Below are 18,042 nucleotides of genomic sequence, written 5' to 3' on the forward strand. Positions count from 1 at the left end.
GCGTCACCCAGGGTGTGAGTGACACGGCCTCAGAGGAAGACCCCTCTATGCTGGGGCTGCAATAAACCCCTGTGCTGGGCCCATTCTGAGATGCCAATAGGGACTTGGAGCATGAGAAAGGGGACAGCCTCTGGCCCTAAGAACAGTCTCCAGAATGTTCGAGAGTGGAGGGTGGTGGGGACGCGGGGTCCTGGAGAGGGCACGCCCACCCCCTCATGCCTGCAGGTCTTGGGTTCCATCATGTTTCCTCATCAGCCTTTCGCCTCCTCTCTCACTGAAAGAAGAGGCAGGCAGAGGCAGGAGCCAGCCGCGGGCTGGGAGGCGACCCCACAAACCCCAGCATCCTGGTCCAGCAGAGACATGAAGCTGGATCACAGTCAGTGCCTGCCCCAGGCCCCGACCTGCAAAGGGGGTGCCGTGATTCTCTACCATACAGCCTGCAGGTTCTTCCCCAGCCCGACCCCACGTCCCCATTTCACGATGCATTTTTATGGCCCTATTCTGGGAGGAAACGGAGATCCCCTATAACCCAGCATATACTTCCTTTAAAAATCTATTTAGTGCTATAGCTTCACTAAAAAAGAAAAAAGAAAGAAAAGGAATTTGCAGTTCTCAACCTCAGATGACCTTGCTTCCTTCCTCCCTGGGAAACGGAGAATCCAGGAGTACCCGAGCTTCCCACCCTAACCACCTGTGCGCAGGGAACGGCCGTCCCAGGTGCGAGGTGCTGCCAGGACCTCCCGGGGCCTCGTCTCTCCTCCTGCCAGGGCGTGTCCCTGCTCTCTTTCCTCTGCTTCAGCAAATTCCCCCGTGCTCTGTGTGGTCCCTCGACCACCCTTTCAGATCCGACAGGAACGCCCACCCCAGCCCACTCCCTCTGCAACCACCCAGCCTCCTCCCCATCACGAGCACTGGCGCTCGCATGGGGTACTCGGACCCATGGGGACATTTGGCGAGACCTGGGCAGGTTTGGCTGTCACACCTGGGGAGGGGCGGGGCAGCTACCAGCATCTAGTGGTCGGAGGCTAGGAATGCTGCATGGCCTCGCCCGCATCCTACACCCCACAGAGCACGGCCTGCACCCTATGGAGCATGGTCCCATTCTACACCCCACAGAGCATGGTCCCATCCTACACCCCACAGAGCATGGTCCCATCCTACACCCCACAGAGCACGGTCCCATCCTACTCCCCATGGCACAGCCCCATCCTACACCCCACAGAGCACAGCCTGCACCCTACAACCCACAGAGCATGGCCCCATTCTACACCCCACAGAGCATGGCCTCATCCTACACCCCACAGAGCACAGCAACCATTCTATATCCCACAGAGCACAGCCTCATCCTACACCCCACAGAGCACAGCCCCATCCTATACCCCACAGAACACAGCCTACATCCTACACCCCACAGAGCACAGCCCCATCCTACACCCCACAGAGCACAGCCTACATCCTACACCCCACAGAGCACAGCCCCATCCTACACCCCACAGAACACAGCCTACATCCTACACCCCACAGAGCACAGCCTACATCCTACACCCCACAGAGCACAGCCCCATCCTACACCCCACAGAACACAGCCTACATCCTACACCCCACAGAGCACAGCCTACATCCTACACCCCACAGAGCACAGCCTGTACCCTACACCCCACATACCACGGTCCCATTCTATACCCCACAGAGCACAGCCTGCACCCTACACCCCACGGAGCATGGTCCCATTCTACACCCCACAGAGCACAGCCCCATTCTATACCCCACAGAGCACAGCCTCATCCTATACCCCATGGAGCACAGCCTCATCCTACACCCCACAGAGTACAGCCTGCACCCTACACCCCACAGAGCATGGCCCCATTCTACACCCCACAGAGCACGGCCCCATCCTACACTCCACAGAACACAGCCTCATCCTACACCCCACGGCACAGCCCCATCCTATGCCCCACAGAGTACAGCCTCATCCTACACCCCACAGAGCACAGCCTGCATCTTATACCCCAAGGCACATCCCCATCCTACACTCCACAGAGCACGGCCTGAATCCCATACCCCACGGAGCACAGCCCCCGTCCCACACCCCACAGAAGCAGCTGGTGGGGTCAGCTTGCCCAGCTTCGGGGACAGGACCCTTGCACCGCCCCCCCAGGTCACACCCTCTCCGGCTCCTTCCACTCACGACCTCACAGTGTGTGCCCAGGCCCAGGGCACTTGCCACTCTTCCATCCACACTGGCTCCCTAGCGTGGGGTCAGCTCCTCTCCAGGGCCACCTCACCACGGAGACCTGCTGTTTTTATGAATTCCAGGATCATCCTGGGCCATCTCAATGCAGAGATCTGCAATTTTTATGAATTCCAGGATCATCTGTGAATAGCACAATTGGATCACACTCCAGTGGGCCTGTTAAAAGCATTAATTTGTTATCCACAAACATGTAAATACACCATAATTTTAGTAAGCCTGTGTTGAGATTTTGTGTTTTTAAAAATCTTCCTAAAAGCTCAAAAACGCGGTGGCCAGACCTCCCTCACTCAGTAGAGGCTGCGCCCAGCCCTCCCCAGCTGGCCTCACCTTCGGGCCCCTCCAGCCCCGGGGCCCAGGCTTGTCCCTTCCAACCAGGGCAGGAAAAGAAGGAGGAGGGGTGTCAGTGGGGCTGCACAGGGGCTGCTGGGAGCCTCAGGAAGATCCACAGTCGACTTGGCACCTCTAGATCTCATTATTTCTCTGGCACTCCACCAGGGTCCAGGATGGCGTTGCAAAGAACAATTGCACTTGGTTTATTTACTTAAACATAAAACACCGATGGGCACACTGGCTCATGCCTGTAATCCCAGCACTTTGAGAGGCTGAGGAAGGTGGATCACTTGAGCTCAGGAGTTCAAGACCAGCCTGGGCAACATGGTGAAACTCCGTCTCTATCAAAAAATACAAAAATTAGCCGGGCGTGGTGGTGAGCGCCTGTAATCCTAGCTACTTGGGAGGCTGAGGCAGGAGAACTGCTTGACGCTGGGTGGTGGGGGTGAAACCCTGCCTCAAAAAAATTAAAAAAATAAAAATAAAATGCTGACAGCCAAGGGCCTGAGCACAGCCCCTTTGGCCAGGCAAGCATGGGCGGCAGGACGCTGACCAAGAACGCTGAATGGCGCATGGGGCTGGGCGGGCACTGGGCAGGCCTGACCCAGAACGAGAGACAAGGTGGGTGCTTGGGGAACCCACATGGCTGCCTCTCCTCAGGGCCAGAGCTGGGGCCCTAAGAGCACCTGCCCTTCATGACCCAGCTTTCAGTCCAGCCTCCAACACAGGGGCCTCAGGCCACCAGGGACACGAATCTGCCATCCCATCAGCACAGGGCCTCAGGGCCTCACAGGCGGCATCCACGCTTGAACCCTGGCGCAGTGTCGTGGCTGCAGCTGTAGGATCACGCAGAGCTGGTGACTTGCAGGTTCGGGGCTACCATAAACCTCCTGGTGGATCCTGGGATGTGCACCCTGACTGACCTCCCAGCTGGGGCTGCAGCCCGGCGTGTGGGCAGCATTGATGCACAGTGCACGCCGTGGGCCGCCTGCCCTCCTCTCGTCTGCCTGGCGATCGCAGCTGTGGCCGGGTCCACTCAACCCTACACATCGTGGGAGCAGGCCCAGCCCTGCTCCTGCCCCAGCCCGGGGCCAGTTATGACCAGGCCAGTCCCACAGGGCACTTCTCCCGCCGTCTGCCAGTGGCTGGCTAGGTGCTCAGAGACGACACAATCCTAACAGACAGGCAGGAAGCCTGTGTGTTCCCAGACGTCCCTGCAGGGCCTCCTGCCTTTCAGGGCCCTGCTCATGCACACCAGGCGGCTGCACGGGTCCTTTGGATGCCGGTGGCGACTCTCTGGGAGGGAGGAGCAGAGACAGACCTGGGTGTCCGTGGCCACCACCGAGCCACCAAGCCTGCAGCATGCATGCCTTCACATGAGGTGCGCTCCCCGTGGTTGAAGCTAGTTGTGATGGTGAATTCTGCGTCCACCGAGAGGGCCTTGGATGCCCAGGTGGCTGGAAGTATTGCTTCCAGGTGCGTCTGTGCGAGATTCGAGTCTGAATCAGGGGGCTGAGGAAGAAAGGTCTGTCCTCCCCAGTGCAGACAGGGATCAGCCCCTTCTCAGAGGCCCGGCTGGAACAGAAAGGCAGAGCAGGGCAGCTTCATGTCCTGTGTGAGCTGAGACCTCCCTCTGCTCCTGCCTGTGGACATCGGGTGGAGCTGCCAGGTCTCGGGCCTTTGGAGTAGAAGTTATGCTGTTTTCCTCAGCGTGACCCTGGCTCTCAGATCTCTGCACTCAGGCCAAAGGACCCCACCCGGCTTCCCGGGCCTGCAGCTTGCAGACCGCAGATGGTGGGGCCTCTCGGCCTGCACGTTCGCAGGAGCCAATCCTCACCCTACGTCTCTCGAGTCTCTATCCACTGACTCCGTTCCTCGGGAGAGCCATGACCCACACACCAGCTGAGTTTGCTTTTCATCAAGCCTTTCCGTCTGGGGCAGGTCAATACCCCACTCCGCCACGCACACAGCTGTGCCCAGCACAACACGCGGCCACAGGTCACCTCAGGTCACCTCGGGTGCTCCTCCCGCAGCCCCACGTAGACAGAAGACATTCCTCAGGCCTGGGTGCCCAGCCTCCCATGTCCTTGTAGGGAGAGCCGGATTTCCTGTGGAACCTGTGTCTTCTCCAATCTCAGCCTCCTGAGGTTCGGAGGGCCTCACTGACCCCGCCATGCAGGCAGGGATACAAGGTAGGTGCTCCTAAGGAAAAGGGGGCGGCAAGCGACCCCCGCCGCTGGGTCACGCCTCCCCCTCGGCCAGAACCACTGGGCCACTGGGTCCCGTTAGCATTCACTCTGTCAGACTTGAGTTTTCTGTAGCTGAAAATCAAAGATCTCAGCTGCTAACAGAGCTGGTGAGCCTCAAGCTGCTCCTGCAGCGACATCCCCAAGTCCGTGTGGGTACAGTGTGCCAGGGCCGGCCGCCAAGCCCAGGAGCCTCCCCACAGCACATCCACACACGCGCTTGTTTTATTTTTATTTGTTGTTGTTGTTTAAACTCAGGCTGAGAGGCACAGAACGCCCGAGGAGGGTGCTGCCTGCAGAGCCGGGACCTCACTTCCTGGGTTCCGACTCCGCCTGGAGGACACGGGTGCGGCAGACACGGCGCAGAGCCCTCGAGGGCCACAAGGCACAGGCGCCCCCACCTCAGATCTTTCCGGATTCCTGGGGAATCTGTCCTCTCTGCAGAAGCTTGAGTTCATATTACTTAAGTTTCTTTTAAATTGACTTATCTTTTAAGTTACATTAATTCGTTTCTTAAATAAGTGATGGGTTGGCACCAACAATAGAAAACATGTATCGTTTTACTAGTAAATATCAGTAAACAGAATGGAAACGGGATGCTGCATTGAGAGTCTGGCCAGGTGTGTCTGTTAGCAAAGCCCGTGTGCCCGGGAGAGGCCCCTCTCCGATGCCGAGGTCAGAGGCCGAGAGGGGGTCCTGGCGCCACGGGAAAGGGTGGAGGAGGGTAGAGGGAAGCTCCTGAGGCGTGATCTGATTCTCTCCAACTCCGTGTCCCTGGGGCAGCTCAAGGCCTCCGCCCCAACCAGGCACCCTCGGGGTTGGAGAAGCATCAGCCTCATCTCAGAGGCGAGGGGAGGTGGGCGGTGCCAGCGGGGGGGTCCTTCTGCTGTGCTGCGTGCCTCCTTCAGTGCCCACAGGGCCCCCCGAGGCTGTTGCTCCGGCATCCCCCCTTTACAGATAGGGAAACTGAGGTGCAGGGGGCGTGTGACCGGCCCACAGTCCTGCAGCTGAGGAAGGAGGAGCTGGGTTTGAACCGAGGCGGTCGACGCCACAGTCAGTGAGGCAGGTGCCCAGGGTGGACTCTCGCTCCAGGGGCCTCCTGGCGTCCCAGCAGGGAGGACGGTGCCTGGCAGTGGGTGAAACCAAACGCTGCTCAACATCCACAACCCACCCACAGGGCAGCCCCGCCAGGAAGAACTGCCCCGCCTGTGTCAGCCCTGACTGAGGGTGCCTGTTGGTCCAGAGTCGAGGCCCCTGTGGGTCTGGAGTCGAGGCCATGGTACACCAGCTGCTCCGGAGACCTTGGTTTCCCGTCTGCTAATGAGTCGCCCGTCTCATCTGGGTCCTGGCAGATCCGAGTGAAACTGAAAATGTGCTTCAAGCAGCTGGCGAGACAGGCACCACCAGAGATGGGACCTCAGTGCCCCCGCAAAACAGGCACCCACAGTGTCACATCCCTCGTCAAGAACCTTCTGGCATGGTCTGGAGCCTGGGAGTGCAGCCAGCATCCTTCTGGGGCCAACAGGCTGTCCAGGAGACCAAGAGAGGGCCTGGCAGCCCCCTGCCCTAGCACCTCACCATCTCCCTCACTCACTTCGCCCCAACCACCCCGAGCCCAGGGCCCACTGGGGCCTCTGCACCTGCCACCGACACCCAGCACTTCCCCCGGATTCTCTCCTGGCAGCTTCTTCTCCTCATTCACAATTCAGAGAGTGGCTCCCTCCCCACCCACCTGTGTGTGTCCCAGGTCACTGCAATGGCACCGAGCGGGGAGGCTCCACCCCACACAGCTGTCCCCTCACACAGGAGCCCACACACCTGTCCCCTCACACACCTGTCCCCTCACACAGCTGTCCCCTCACACACCTGTCCCCTCACACAGGAGCCCACACACCTGTCCCCTCACACACCTGTCCCCTCACACAGCTGTCCCCTCACACACCTGTCCCCTCACACAGGAGCCCACACACCTGTCCCCTCACACACCTGTCCCCTCACACACCTGTCCCCTCACACAGGAGCCCACACACCTGTCCCCTCACACACCTGTCCCCTCACACAGGAGGCCGGGAGTCGGATGTCAGGTGCACAAGGCCACACTCCCTCTGAAGGCCGTGGGTAAGACACATCCTGCCTTTCCCAGGGCCCCCCGGGCTGTGGCCGCACCACCCCGTCCCCGCCTCTGCCCCCACGGGGCCTCCTCCCCTCCAAACCCCCACTGTCTCTCCTCCTTTTATAAGGACCACAGTCATTGGATTTAGGGCCCACTAATCCCCAGTCCTGGCTGAGGGCATCTTAACTAATTACTTCTGCAAAGACCCTGTTTCTAAATAAGCCACATTCCAAGGTTCCAGGTGGACGTGAGCTTCCGGGCAGGCCCCGTTCAGCCCGTAACCATCCCCCCCACCCAGGTACCCATTCGTCCACGTCACTCAGGCCTCCTCGTAGGTTTGTCTGAGACCATCTGGACGATGCAGCTTGCTCACTCCCTGTCTTCCTCCCTGGGATGTCAGCCCCTGAGGTGGGGACATCTCTGCTCAGGCCTGCATCCTCAGCGCAGTTCAGGAAGGCAGCAGGTGCTCACGAATTCGCCAGGAAGGAACGGACGTGCGGCACACAAGGTGGTGCCATTGCTCACGGAGACAGGCCTTCAGGTCGTAGGGGCTGGGCCCACAAATGCCAGTTCGAGCACAGCAAGCACCCGCATCCCCGTCCGTGACTCAGTTGCCCCACAGAAGGCTCCGGGAGGGGTGAGTGTTTGCACAGGGAATGGGAGCATGTTCCCAACCCCAGCTCCTGTCACCCCTTCACAGTTTGCCCCCTCTTACTTCCAGAACGTAGGCAGCCCCATGGCGTCCCCAGGCACGGGAGCGGGGTTTGTAGGCTCTGCGAGGATGGAGGAGGGAGCAGGCCTGGGCGGCTTCCTGGGAGGGCCTGGTGAGCCCAGGGGACAGGGTGCGGAGCCCAGGGCCGAGCTGCTTCCGTGCTATGAGATGATACAACCCTTGGCACCTTTTAAACGACTGGAAAATGAGTTTCTCCTTCCTGCGAATGGCAGCTAGGGGGGGACAGGCTGACACCAGTCCCCTCAGACAGGCTGACACCAGTCCCCTCACCGAGTGGCGGGGCGGCCATCGCTCTCCTCGCCGTCCCGTACGGGAAAGCCCAGGTCACAGGGGCGCGAGAGCCGTGCGTCAGCCTCACCCCCTCCTCTAGCGCCCCCGGCTTCTCCACCTCCTTGTCCCTTCACAGGCATCTGTGCTTGTTCAAGAGAGAATGGGCCGCTGACCACACGGGTCTCAAGACACGGATCCCATCCTGCCTGTTTGTCCTCAGTGGGAGATGTGACATGGAAATTTACAGACTTATTTTTGTCAAGTTTCCAGCCAATGAAGGATAAACTGTCCTTTCAGAAAATAGTTCCAAGACTCTGAAATATGCAGGTTGCTGAGCTGAATTGTAAATGCAAACATTCAGCCCAGCACATGCCGACGTTGGGGATCACTGCCTGCCTGGCTTGTTCCTAGAAGCTCGGGCTGCTGCGTTTGCAGACAGAAGGCTGCGGACCAGGCCTGCTCTACGCAGGTCTGCTTCGCCCCAAGGGAAGTGGCTGACAAGTGCTTAGGAACTCATCTCCCCCAAGACTCAAAGGTGCAGGTCTTTACAGAGCCCACCCTCCGGGTCAAGGGAGCGGGCTGAGTGGCTCTGACCCGTCTATGGTCAGATGGGGTCAAACTCCCCAACGAATCTGGGGGCAGCTGTGGGGAGGACAGCCGTGTATGAGTGCACGCAAGGAAGAGAACGCACAACCAAAATGTCGTTCATCTTCTCAGCCGGGAAATGCCAGGCTCCTCCCAGTGCCGGGAGCCCCAGCGGATGTCGGAAAACAGGAGAGGCAATCCCCGTCCCGTAGCCACGAACCAGCCTCATCATCGGAGTCAGAGTGGGGGCTCTGGCCGTGGGTAGTAAATATTTTTTCAGTTTTTGTAGTAAATCCACAATCATGGGGAAGCTGTGAACCTCGGCCGGGGCGGGGTCTGGGAAGTTAATGATCCGGGTGGAAAAATGGTCACCACGTCAACGCTGCTGCCATTTTTGAAGCGAGACCTGCCGGGGCCGGGACTGAAGCCTCCAGGGCGCTGCGGCTGTCTTCCCAGCCATGGCCACTCCGGCTGTTTGGATCAGCAACGTGGGACGCTGTGACACACGGAGGGAATTCAGAGGAGGGTAGAGATGATGAACTCAAGCTGGAAAGGCCGCCTGAACCCGCAGGAGCCATTTGGGAAATAAAACTCACAAATGAATAGGAAAAGCTTTCTGCTGGAAACCGCATTTCCTAGCAAGGAGAATTTCTCAAAGCATTTCCAAAATGGAAACGCTTACGCAGAGCAGACGCTTGGAAAGCCCTTTTTAGAAACCCACACCTGACACCCTCCAGAGATTTTGAGGGAGGGTGTGCCGGAGCCGGCAGAGTGGGGGCCACGGGACATTCCGAGACGCACGCGGGGTGGCAGCCAGGCATCGCCCGGACCGACCCCGTGCGCGTCCGACGGCGCCTTCTGCACGACCCCACGCCTCGACAGGCTCCTACCTGGCCTTCACCCATCACACGGGACTGACGGGGCACGTGCTTTGTGCCGGGCGTGCAAGACACCCTGTCCTCGTGCGGCTGACCTGCCGGTGCCGCGTCCAAGACCCCGGACCAGCGGCTGTGGCAATGTGGGCCGACTGCCTGTCACTTGTGGCAGCGGGGCGCCTTTGGACTGGCTCCCCAAGTTCACGCTCTCACCTGTGCAGTCTGCCTGCTGCTGAAGCAGACGCCATAGCCCCGGCTCTTGTCAGAGAGACACCCTCCCATCTAGACCGTCGCCCCGCTGCAGCCGGGTGCAAGGCAAGCGTTGGGTGGCCTGGCATTCTCCCCCCACTGCCCCTTTCTCACCTCCCCAGCCTCTCCATTCTGGTTCAGCCAGGTCTTCACCGGTGGTCACTCATGGTGCCGGGACTCCTGGCAGTGTTTTACGTCCGGATTAGAGGTCTGGGACCCCCCTGGGGCGAAGGCAGCCTGGGGAGATACACCCCTTGGCAACCTGACCACCCTTTCCCCAAGTCCTCCAGCCCCACAGAAACATCCCCTCAGCTGCTGCTCTGAACACACACTGGAGCTTCCCAAAGCAGGGGCTGTGTCCCGGTGGGCCCAGCTTGCAGACATGGCTGTGGGCCATGCACGGGCACAGCTCTATGAGATACCGCCCCTCTTCAGGCCTTGCTCTCCCGAGTTCTTCCAGCATCGTGCTTATGTGGCCCCGGCTCAGGCCTCCCTGAGGGACAGGGCAGACCTCGGCAGGGCAGGCTTCTCCCTGGGGGACAGGGCAGGCCTTGGTGGGGCGGCGTCTTCCCTGGGGGACAGGGCAAGCCTCCGCGGGGCAGGCTCCTCCCTGGGGGACAGGACAGACCTCGGCGGGGCAGGCTCCTCCCTGGGGGACAGGGCAGGCCTTGGTGGGGTGACGCCTGCTGGAGTCTCCAGGCTGTTCCCACGGCACTCAGTCACCTTCTACTCACGGGTGCGCTGGAGACACACGAGTGTCTCTTAAGTTCATTTAAACAAAACAATGAATTGTTTGGAGAAAAACCCTCTCGCTTGCTCACTGGACAGATATTCGTGGAGCGCTATGTTCGCGGTACCGCCAGAGGCCTTGGGCGTCAGAGCCAAGACCAGACAGACACAGCCTCACCCTCAGTGGACACAAGCGAGGTGTCACACAGTCATGAGGGGGATGCATGAGGCACGTGGGAATTCCTGAGGCTGGAGGAAGCCTGAGTCCGTGTCCCCGGAGGGGGGGCCGTGGGCAGGATGAGCGTGCAATGAGCGTGCACCACGTCCCAACCTGCTCTGGCCAGCAACTGGCTGGCCACAGTGGGACCTTCTGTTTTTTTAATTTAAACTTTTAGTAACACAGAAACCTAGGTCCCTCTGAAACCCGTGCCACCTTGCTGGACACCTCTGGGCCCCATGGCCCACCCCGCCCCAGGCTCTCAGCTTTCATGCTGCTCAGGCCCAGACCTCTCAGACCTGGGACCTGGGCTGGGGCAGGTCAGTTAGAGGGAATTCACACGTGTGCTCTGAATTTTAGAAATGACCTCCCTCACAACCAACCAACAAAAGGAAAACCCTAACGCCATCCCTGGCTCCATCCTCCATTCAGAGCCTTTCTTCCTGAGGCGCAGGAGGGCCAGGACCGCGCCAGGCGGGGGCGATTCTCCTCTCCCAGCAGAGTGAGTCCAGCCGCCGCGACGCGGGCGACCATGCTCCCTGGCGGTGACCTTCACTAGCTCCATGCCTACAGCAACAGCCTGGCGTGCCTTAGCGCTGCCCAGGCCTCGCATGGACACAGGGGTGGGCCCTGCAAGCGCCTAGAGAAAGTGGGGGCTCTTTGTCTCTCTCTCCCTTTCCCATCTCAAGGGGCTTGAAAATTTTCTTAAAGGCAGAAGGGTTTGAATGCCCAGACAACTGAATGGAGACAGTTCTTCCCCTTCTTTTCCTTGAGTTCAGAGGCTCTGAAATTTAGTGTTTATGAGCCTTACTGTGTCTGCTGCACACGAAACCGTGGATGCTGTCTTTTATGTGCAATTGAAGATATTCAGAAGGATGGTTTTTGTGTGTAAACATTTTTTCCTTGCCTTGAGCGCTGAATTTAGAAGCAAACCCTGATGCACACATAGGAGTGACTACACAGAGCTTTCTTAATGAACATCCCTCCGGGGCCTTATGAATTTGAATCTGCACACATTCCTTAGGAGTTCTTTGCCAAGGTCAACGGACATCCCAAAGAAAGGCCACTGGGCCAGCGGAGGCAGGGTGCGGGAAGAACTTTGTATTCTGGGCTCCTCCCCTCCCCAATGACCCTCCCGCTCCTCCAGCTCCCATGAAGACTTGGACTTCCTTCCACCAGGCCCCTCTCAGCCAGCAGAGGAATTCCAGGAAGCAATCAAGGCAGGAAAAAGGGATCAATCCATTTTGTTTTGGATTTCCCCCTCTCCTTTCTGAACTCAGATGGATCAGTATCGAGAGGGAGCTCCCAGGAATCAGTTTTGCATCCTGGGATGTCACATTCTGGAACAAGCTGTGATGGAAGAGCAGGCTGCCTCCTCCAGGGAGCTTCTTCCACACCTTTTAACACCGAGAGCCTGTGCCAACATCAGAGCGGGTAATACTGTTTCAAACGGCCTCATGGGGACAGACGTCAGGCCTCTACTGCACCGCCCTCCCCGTAGGGCCCCACCGTGGGTGAGAGTAATTTTGGTGTCTCCCATCATTTCCTGGGGCAAAGATTGACTGACTCTTGAGTTTAGACACTGTGCCAGGCCTGCAGGTCACAGAGAGGAACGCAGCACAGCTTCATCACAGAGGGGGATGAAACTCGGCCTCATCAAAAGGTTGAGGGCAGAGACAGAGGCAGACAGATGGCAGGGGCCGTTCCGAGAAAGGCTGACAAGGGAGGAAAGCCGGGATGAAGGAAAAAAGGAGAAACGATTTTAAAAGAAAGAAAGGAGGAAACGGGAGGGAGGGAAGTGAAGAGGAAGAAGGGAGGGGACAGAGGACAGGAGGAGGGGGGACGGGAGAAGGCAGTGGGGGCGGTGGGCTGTGGGGGGAGACACACTTTCCCGGAATGCTTCCTTATCTCCCGCCAATGTCAGCAAAGCGGATCATGGGTCCTGGCTTTTTCCACCACCAAGAATCCCGGCCGATTCTCACCTTGAAGGGCGAGGCAGGGAAAATGACTCACAGGGCCGAGCTGCCCTCGTGGTGTTACACAACCTCAGCGTGCTGCCAATGTTTTTATGTAATCCTCCGGCTCTCCCCATAAAACAGACCATAACACTGTGGCGAGCACACTTCAATAGAGCCATGTGCTATTGCCGGGCACGCTGCCTTCCGGGAGATAAATCGTACTGCCAGGCGGCCGGGCGGCTGCTTGAACTACTTTTCTCCTCTCCTGGCTCCAGCTGATTCAGAAAGATCAGAGGAGCCAAGAGCTCACCAAGCACAGCTCTGCGGGAAAGTCAGGGATTCTGTGGGTGATGGGAAGGCGCTCAGGAAGTCAGGGTGCTCTGAGCCAGACAAAGCTGGGACAACCCCTCGTCATGGGGATTCAGCTCCCCCTCCCACCCCACGGCCTGTCTGCAGCCCACCCTCAAGAGACGGTGCGGGTCCTGAAGGAAACGCAAGACCACCCCCCGCCTTTGCCCCCACACACAGCAGGCACATCCGGAGCCCCCGCCTGCCCGCGTAACCCCAGCTCCCGTCACCTCCCACTCGAGCCTGTTACGGATGCTTTCTGGAGGAGGTTTGCTGGGGCTGCCAAGGCAGAAGCCTGAATCATCAGCACGGAACGGAAAGCCACACCAGCTAGTGATGTAGGCACATGCAAACTTTCTCCTTCCTGGCGCCCCAGTGCAGAGCGGCCTTGGGGGTAGCTGCTCCTCTGGTCCTGCTCCTCCGGGAAGATGGAGCAAATGGAAAAGTGCTTGCTCTCAGCAGCTGTGGCCGCCTGTCCTGACCTGTGGTGACACCGGTGCTGCCTCTCGGGCTGACCTACGTCCGCTCATGATGAAACAGACCCACCAGGAGCTGGAGGCTTTCATGGATTCTGGGGCTCCCAGGTGCTACAACTTGGGTCCCCCTGGGTAATGAGTCCTGGCAAGCCCTGCTTGATCCTCAGCTCCATCCTCCCAGGAGTCTTAGGTCTCAGCCTCAAGCTTCTCCCATAACAACTTTCTAAGGTGGCCTCGGGCACCCCCAGGACAGGGGGCCGCCTAGCCCAGTGGTCGAAGCATTTAGGGTGTCTTCGAGCCTCACGGGCAAAGGACAATGCACCAGCAGCCTCCCAAGTGTGGCGTCCCCACCCTTCTCTTTTCCCACCTTCAAGAGTGGAGAGGTCGGCGCAGCCTAAACCTGACGGCCCCCACTCCTGGAGCGCCAAGCCAGCCCCCCACCCCACACTTCTGGACCTAGGCACTGCCTGCTCCTAGAGCAGCTCCAAAGAGCCTCTGCAGAAGTTCCCTCGGAGAGCAAGTTTGTGTCATTGTGGGGGCAGGGGGACTCCTCAAGTCTCCACTGGAGGGGTGGGTGCCGGGTGCGGGGGGGGGCACCCAGGTTGCTGCCTGCTGCTGAAGGGGTCTCCGCGGCCCTTCCCTTTCCTCTCTCCTGCATATTCCCTCCCACAGGGGCGCAGAGGGGCGCGCACCCGAGTCCGGCCTGACCCATCGCGCCCGGGGTGGCCGCTGTCCCGGGCAGGGCTCCCCCAACTCCGCCCCGGCGCCCCCGCTCACCGTTGAGCTGGTTGTAGACCACCTCCTCCAGGTGGTCCAGGCGCTGCAGGATGGCCTCACGGTCCCCCAGCGCGCCCACCTTGGCGTGTCGGCTGCGCACCCGGCGGTCGCCGCTCACGATGCGCACGAGCTCCTGGGAGCGGCCCTGCAGGCGGCAGTACACGGAGAACAGGACGATGCCCACGAACACCAGGATGTTCACCGTCAGCAAAGTTCGGATCTTCCTGGCCACCGCCATGAACACGGCTGCAGCGGGGGCCTCACCCGCGGGGCATCCCCAGCATCCCCGCCCGGGCCTGGGCTTCGGCTTCGGCTTCGGCTTTGGGGACCATGAGCCGCCCGGGGCTGCGGGGACTGCGGGGCTCGGCCGGGAGCTGTCCCTTCAGCACCAGCTCAGCGCGCCCGGCCACGGCCGCCGGGGGTCCCCCAGAGCGCAGGGGGCTGCCCGGGGCTGGGGTCGCGGGGCGCGGCCGGCATCCCCCGCTCAGAGGGCGCGGCCCCGCCCCGGGGAGCGGTGAGGGGGGCCGGGGGCGCGTGGGGGCGGCGGGGAAGGCGCGGGCGGGCGGCGCTCGGTGCCTGTGCCGGCTCCTGTCCTGCCCGCCCCGCAGCCACCGCGCCGGTGCAGAGTGACGCGGCCTCAGCTCAGCTCATCTGCATCCGCGGCCCCAGGACCGCCCCGCCCCGCCTCCCCCGCCCCTCAAGGCCGCCCCCCGGGACCGCCCCGCGCGCCTGCCCCGCCCCCCCAACCGCGCCCCCCAGGGACCCCAGCACAGCAGGTCCGGGGGGCGGGGCGCCGGGGGGGAGCCTGGGCCAAGGGCACGTGGGCGCGGGGAGCGGGGGGCGGGGCAGGCGCCGACCCTCCCTCCCCAGGACCCGCCAGACGCCCGGGGCCCCCAACGGCCAGCAAGGTCCGAATCGAACCCAAGCTTGACCCGAGGGCAGCGGGGCCTCCGGGAATGCCTGGCCAGGGCGGTGTCGCCGGTGTGAATCGGGGAGGGGGCGGCCGGGGCAGGACCCGGGTCAGGGCCGCTCTGGTAGTCTCCCGCCCACCCCTCCCCAAGCCGAGCTCCCGGCCTCCCTCCCTCTCCCCCGTCCGGGGCTGAGGACCGGGGAAGCTGAGTCCCGGGACGGGACGGATGTGGAGGGTGGGGCTTGGGATGCAGCCGGACCTCCCGGAACAGCAGGGGGCGCTGGAGCCGCCAGGAGGGGAGAAGGCCCCGTCCCCGAGCCAGGCTCGCAGGTAAGACGCGAGCCCGCAAACCCCCGCTGCCCCCACCCCCAGCCCAGGCTCTGATCTGGCCCCACACTGGCGTTTTGTGGAGGAGACCCTGGAAGCCAGGGGAGATGTCAGCCAAGCCACGCAGCACAGGGGCCCAACTTCCACTAGCAGAATGCAAGCACCCAAGAGGCAGGAGTTTCACCCAAAGGCAGGGTGCACCCCTGTGTTCGCAGAGATCGGATACATAGCTGGTGCTCAGTAAACTTTTGCGGGATGAGTGAATAAATGATGGAGCATTTATTAAGAGCATGGCTGTGCTTGGCTCTCCATACAGAGATGAGTAAGACAAGGGGCTTCACAGCTCTTGGCTGTGTGTGTGTCCGTGTGTGTGCATGAGTGTGCATGCATTTGCCTCTGTGTGCCTGTGTATCTGCATATGTGCACGTCTGTGTTGTCAGCACGCATGCCTGTGCATGTGTCCACGTGTTTCTGTGTGCATGTCTGTGTGCCATGTGTGTGCATGTCTGTGTATATCTGTGTATGTGCCTGTGTGTCTCTGTGTGCATGTCTCCGTGTGTGCATGTGCGTTTGTATGTATATCTGTGTGTGCATGTGCCTGTGTCTGTGTGCATTGTGTCTCTGTGTGTGTTCATGTGTGTGCATGTGTCTGTGCCTGTGTGCGTGTATCTGTGTATGTGTCTATGTATGTCTGTGTCTGTGCGTGTTCACGTGTGTGCATGTCTCTGTGTGTTCATATCTCTGTGTGTTTGTTCATGTGTGCATGTGTCTCTGTATATCTGTGTGCATGTGTCTGTGTATCTATGTCTGTGTTTGTGTGTCCATGTATGCATGTGTCTGTGTATCTGTGTACAAGTGTCTGTGTGTGCATGTCTGTGTGTTTGTGTGTTCATGTGTGCATGTTTCTATGTATATATGTCTCTGTTCATGTGTGTTCATGTCTGCATGTTCACATGTATGCATGTTTCTCTCCATGTGTCTCTGTATGTGTGTGCATGTGTGTGTTCATGTGTGCATGTTTCTGTGTGTCTGTTCATGTGTGTGTTGTCTGTGCATGTTCACGTGTGCATGTCTCTGTGTTCATATCTGTGTTTGTTCATGTGTTCATGTGTCTGTGTGTTTGCCTGTTTGTATGTATATCTGTGTGTGCATGTGCCTGTGTGTGTGTCTGTGTGTGTGCATGTGTCTGTGTATGCACATGTGTGTAGGGGGATCTGGGGGGTTCTGGCTCTGAGCTTAGTACTCTATTCTTCAAATATCCATTTCTTGGCATCAGGCATGACAGCCTATCCAGCTTGGAGGTTTTCTGCCCCTTGGCTGAGGCTGGGCGAGCCGAACACCCATTTCTCCTTTCTTTGTTGAGCCATTCTTTTCTTCCTCAGGATGTTTATCCCAGGAAATCCAGAGGATCAGAACCAGGCAGGACCCGGCACTGGGACGGAGGCAGCTGTCCGCAGGGCGTTTACCGTAGATATGTATCACCTGTTCTGAGACAGAGCCGGGGAGGCTGTCTTTAATCATCCGGGAGGTGATTACGATGCAGCCAGTGTGATAAACCCTGGTCTGTTTTTGATCAATAGCCATTCCCATGTCCCTCCTTAAAATGCCGTATTTTTCTGCTTATAAAATGCAGGTTGTAAAATGTTTCCAGACGTTACGAGGACAGCTGCTGGAATAATGATGCAGGTAGCTGGCACACACGCAGTGCAAAGGTTTCACCAGGCACAGTCTTCTATGCCTATTATCTGGTCAATACGAGCAGCAGCCACGTTAAGGTGTAATACACACTGGCGTTATCTAATTTTCCATGCGAGGAAATTGAGGCACACAAAGGGCAACTGGCTTGCTCAAGGTCACGTCAATGGCAAAGCGTGGATCTGGGATTCAAGCCCAGACGATTGGGCTCCAGAATCGACTTTATTAGTCATGATCACTCAAGAGAAAACATCAAGCACTTTTCATTACATGTTTAATGAAAATGATGTTAAAGTGGTTTTGTAGGAGAAAACATTTCACTCCTGTAAATACATTTTACTGCATTCTAAAATCTAGCAGGAAAAGATGTGGCCTAACTACCATCAAGATTTGCGTACATTTCATTGGAAATACAAGCACATTGGACATGGGAAAATACTGGGGAACTTTACACGGAAGAGAATGCATCTGATAGTCTAGCAAACTAGCATTTGCTGGATTTTTAGGACATACAGGAGGCCGGGTGCAGTGACCTCCCCCAGCAATCCCAGCAATTGGGGAGGCTGAGGCCGGTGGATTGCTTGAGCCCAGGAGTCCAAGGCCAGCCCGGGCAACATGGTAAAACCTCATCTCTACGAAAAAAATACAAAAAATTAGCCGGGCATGCTGGTGCACAGCTGTAGTCTCAGCTACATGGGAGGTTGAGGTGGGAGAATCACCTGAGCCTGGGGAAGTCAAGGCTGCAGTGAGCCGAGATCGCACCACTGTGCTCCAGCCTGGGTAACAGAGTGAGACCCTGTTTCAACAAACAAAACACAAAAATATATATATGCTGAATGCTCAGTGAGTTGTAACATGTGAGGCAGCCCCCAGGGGTGCAGAGATGAACCCCCGAGAAGGTGCATGTACCCACGGGGTGCAAAGATGAACCCCCGTCTGAGAAGGCGCAT

At 58.9% G+C, this 18,042-nt stretch overlaps 1 protein-coding gene across 2 annotated transcripts in view; it reads right to left on the minus strand.

The window, feature by feature from the left end:
• GALNT9 (polypeptide N-acetylgalactosaminyltransferase 9) overlaps positions 1-14,791 on the minus strand; it is a 130,419-nt gene extending 115,628 nt beyond the window's left edge. Inside the window, exon 1 of one of the 2 annotated variants that reach the window (XM_024256802.3) lies at positions 14,161-14,791. In XM_024256802.3, the coding sequence (XP_024112570.1) occupies positions 14,161-14,398 (238 nt within the window). In that variant the 5' untranslated portion in view covers positions 14,399-14,791. The remainder of the gene's footprint in view (positions 1-14,160) is intronic. The other variant, XM_054528457.2, reaches the window with a different exon arrangement.
• Positions 14,792-18,042: the final 3,251 nt, after the last annotated feature.

Source organism: Pongo abelii, chromosome 10, assembly GCF_028885655.2.
Source record: "Pongo abelii isolate AG06213 chromosome 10, NHGRI_mPonAbe1-v2.0_pri, whole genome shotgun sequence".
NCBI lineage: Eukaryota > Metazoa > Chordata > Mammalia > Primates > Hominidae > Pongo > Pongo abelii.